Source organism: Mizuhopecten yessoensis, unplaced genomic scaffold (assembly GCF_002113885.1).
Source record: "Mizuhopecten yessoensis strain PY_sf001 unplaced genomic scaffold, ASM211388v2 scaffold11183, whole genome shotgun sequence".
NCBI lineage: Eukaryota > Metazoa > Mollusca > Bivalvia > Pectinida > Pectinidae > Mizuhopecten > Mizuhopecten yessoensis.
Genome location: NW_018408921.1, coordinates 349961 through 352878, shown reverse-complemented (window position 1 = coordinate 352878; position 2918 = coordinate 349961). Strand labels below are relative to the sequence as shown.

At 38.1% G+C, this 2918-nt stretch overlaps 1 protein-coding gene across 1 annotated transcript in view; it reads right to left on the bottom strand.

The window, feature by feature from the left end:
• Positions 1 to 1041: 1041 nt before the first annotated feature.
• Positions 1042 to 2918, bottom strand: part of LOC110440490 — a 4016-nt gene continuing 2139 nt past the window's right edge. Inside the window, exon 4 of the mRNA XM_021483602.1 lies at positions 1042 to 1463. Coding sequence (XP_021339277.1) covers positions 1390 to 1463 — 74 coding nt within the window. The 3' untranslated portion in view covers positions 1042 to 1389. The remainder of the gene's footprint in view (positions 1464 to 2918) is intronic.

The following is a 2918-nucleotide window of genomic DNA, read 5'->3' as shown; positions in this document are numbered from 1 at the left end:
CGCTATCATAGAAGCCAAATATTTTTTTTTTATTTCAAATTGTAATTTTTTAGACTCTTCGGAATTCAATTAAATATATACATAATAATCATGGATATATTTTAATGGATCATTCTGAGGTATTTAACAAATGATATTTTGTAAGGAAACAATTGGGGTCCTATCATGACGTCGCGTACTTAATTGTATTACCGAAAGTGGGGCCATGCAAAGGTTGCAAGTTTTGTGGTAATCGGGAATCTTCGGCACTTTCCGTAAACGAAAAATTATTTCTCGCTTACTGTATTGTCGACTAATGCCAACGGTTCCCGATTAGAACTGTGGTTTATAATCTAGAAGTAATAGTGAAATGACAAAGGGGGCCTAGTTCCGGAAAGAAAGCGCTAGGGTACAGGTAGAGGGGAATATTTTAGGGGCCTCTTACGCCACGCCATGGTTTCGTTGGACCTATTCTTTTCCCCCAAGCCCACAGGGGTTAAATTAAAATGGTATATCTAACTACGGTCGTCTTCTAGCATCTCGCAAGAGGGAATTAGCATTAAGCTCAATTGGAAGAGAGGCGGGCTCCAGTAGTTATGTGCGTATAAATGTATTCTAATGTCAACTCAAATACAACTATTTCAAAAAGAAGAAAAAACGTTTTCAATCTGTAATATTTTAACAGACCTAAGTCGGTGTATTAAGGATCCCCGTACCACTACCAAAAACAGTAACTACGCATTGGAAACTGTTTTTCCGGCATGATTATTTCTTTGATGAATTATTTTAAAAAAGAAAGCCATACCTTGCAGAACTTTAATAAGAAACAATAAAGATAAAGTAAATGAAATTTAATCAATAGCAATGTTCTGAATGAAAATAGGATGGGCCAGGATTCGAACCCTGGACTTCAGGTTGTTGTACTATCGCTCTAACCGACTGAGCTACTTGATCAGCGTAATGGTATCCAAAACGAAATTAAGGGGAGGTTACTGTATACACTTGAAAACCCACAATACAGTGGGACAGGGATCCTTAAGAAAGATAAAATAACTCGATGTCTAAAAACGTACATCCTGTCAATACACGTAGATACTGGTAACTTGACCTTGAATGGTTTAATTTGTTCTCACCTTGCATTTATAAATTTGACCTCCTGCTACAAACATATATACGTTGACATGAATGAAAATAAAAATTGAGGGCAAAAACTTAAAATCTTGGTTACAGAACTTTGATCTGGTGCAACAATATATCCATTTTGTGACATTTTTGTCCTTGGGCAATTCAGTTTAGAATCGGCAAATATCTGTACATTTATTCTATACTGTTTAAATAACACATTAAAAAGTATAATTTTGAAAAAAAAAGGTTGTGTCTGTATCGGTGATAATGAAAGATGCTGAATTGTTAAAACATGTCGTCTGGTCTCTTATCCTCCCCTCTACTCAAATCGAGGTTGGTAAACTCCTCAGCCTGTACTTCTGAAAAAGAAAAAGTGAATTATTGAAAAATGCTACATTTGAATTTTTTATTTTATTCCAGGCTTTCTCCCTTGATATCCAGACCAAACACAATCGGGAACCGTCAGTACACTACGTAAACAAGTATTTTCTCGATTACGGAAAGTGCCGACGATTCCCGATTGGACCAAACATTGAAATAATTAAACAAGAACGAGCACAACAAAACCTTTATAATAACTCTTTATCTGAATCCTCTCCGCCGAAACCAAGCAAGTGTGGTCGGACTATAGATCGTATAATAGTGAGCAGTGCAACACGTTTAGTATTAACTACTTGTTTACGGAAAGTACCGACGGTTCCCGATTGTGTCTGGTCTTGAACATGTAATGAGTATCAAGGGAGACAACGCCAAAAAAGGGGTTACTGTCGTTTACGCTTTCTGCAAGCTTGGAATTTGAAGGCACATGTGCGCCACCTTGTGGATGATACCAGTAAGACTAGTCTTATACTTTGATTTACATCAAAATAATCGTGCGAGGTATAAAGGTAAAATTGGCCGGTTATGGAGTAGAGTGTCGCTCCTTGCAATTGGTAATCTTCATAGAACATGTATTAGGCAAGTGATTGGTCAGTATTTTTTTTTACCTGAGACTACATGTAATTAAATAGATATTTTCGTGCTTTCTATTTTGCCATGACATATTCCAGGAGTGCAAAAAGCATATACACGAGCGTAACTCCGGGAGTGTCGAGGATGGAGTAGGTAGAACACGAAGCAATCTCAACTGATGCGCTACCGACTTAACGGTAGTTACCTGAAGTAAGCTAAATGTTACTCTTTGTGCGAAAAACTATAGCGGAATCCTCTGGAGTTGAGCTTGATGTGGACAAATTCAGTGAGAAAAACGTGTCTGCAAGAGTACAGGGGGTTAGAGTTGGGGGGTTGGAGACAAGGGGATCTGATAGTTTGTTACGGCTTTATTTGGACCTAAACTTAGGTGTTCAGAGTAATTTTACATGTTTTAGGGGTTTAGATCGACTTTCGGTAAAAAAAATGATCATCGAGAGTATATATACAATCATTGGGGGTGTCATTTTTACCGAAAGTCGTATATGTTATCTTCCTATTTCCTACAAACGTATTTTCAATGCCTTCCTTTTTTCGTAGCAACCTCTTTATAATTCGGTTTCCCTCCGTCTATCACTAAACCCCTTCGAACGCCCGAATTTCGCTGAACAAATGGTGGCAGTATAGCGAGGTTTATCGAGTGCCTTGGCTGACAATGACCGCTTAGAATACCCCACAGTAACTATCACATACATGTTTGTAGCATTAAACTAACATAGGGTTGTGCATTTGCGGATCCAGAGGGGTTTTGGGGGCTTCAGGAAAACCTCCCACTCTGAGAACTTTCTTTAAAAATCATGTATTTTCACCATTTTCCTCAATTTTCCCCCACATGGAAGACCCCC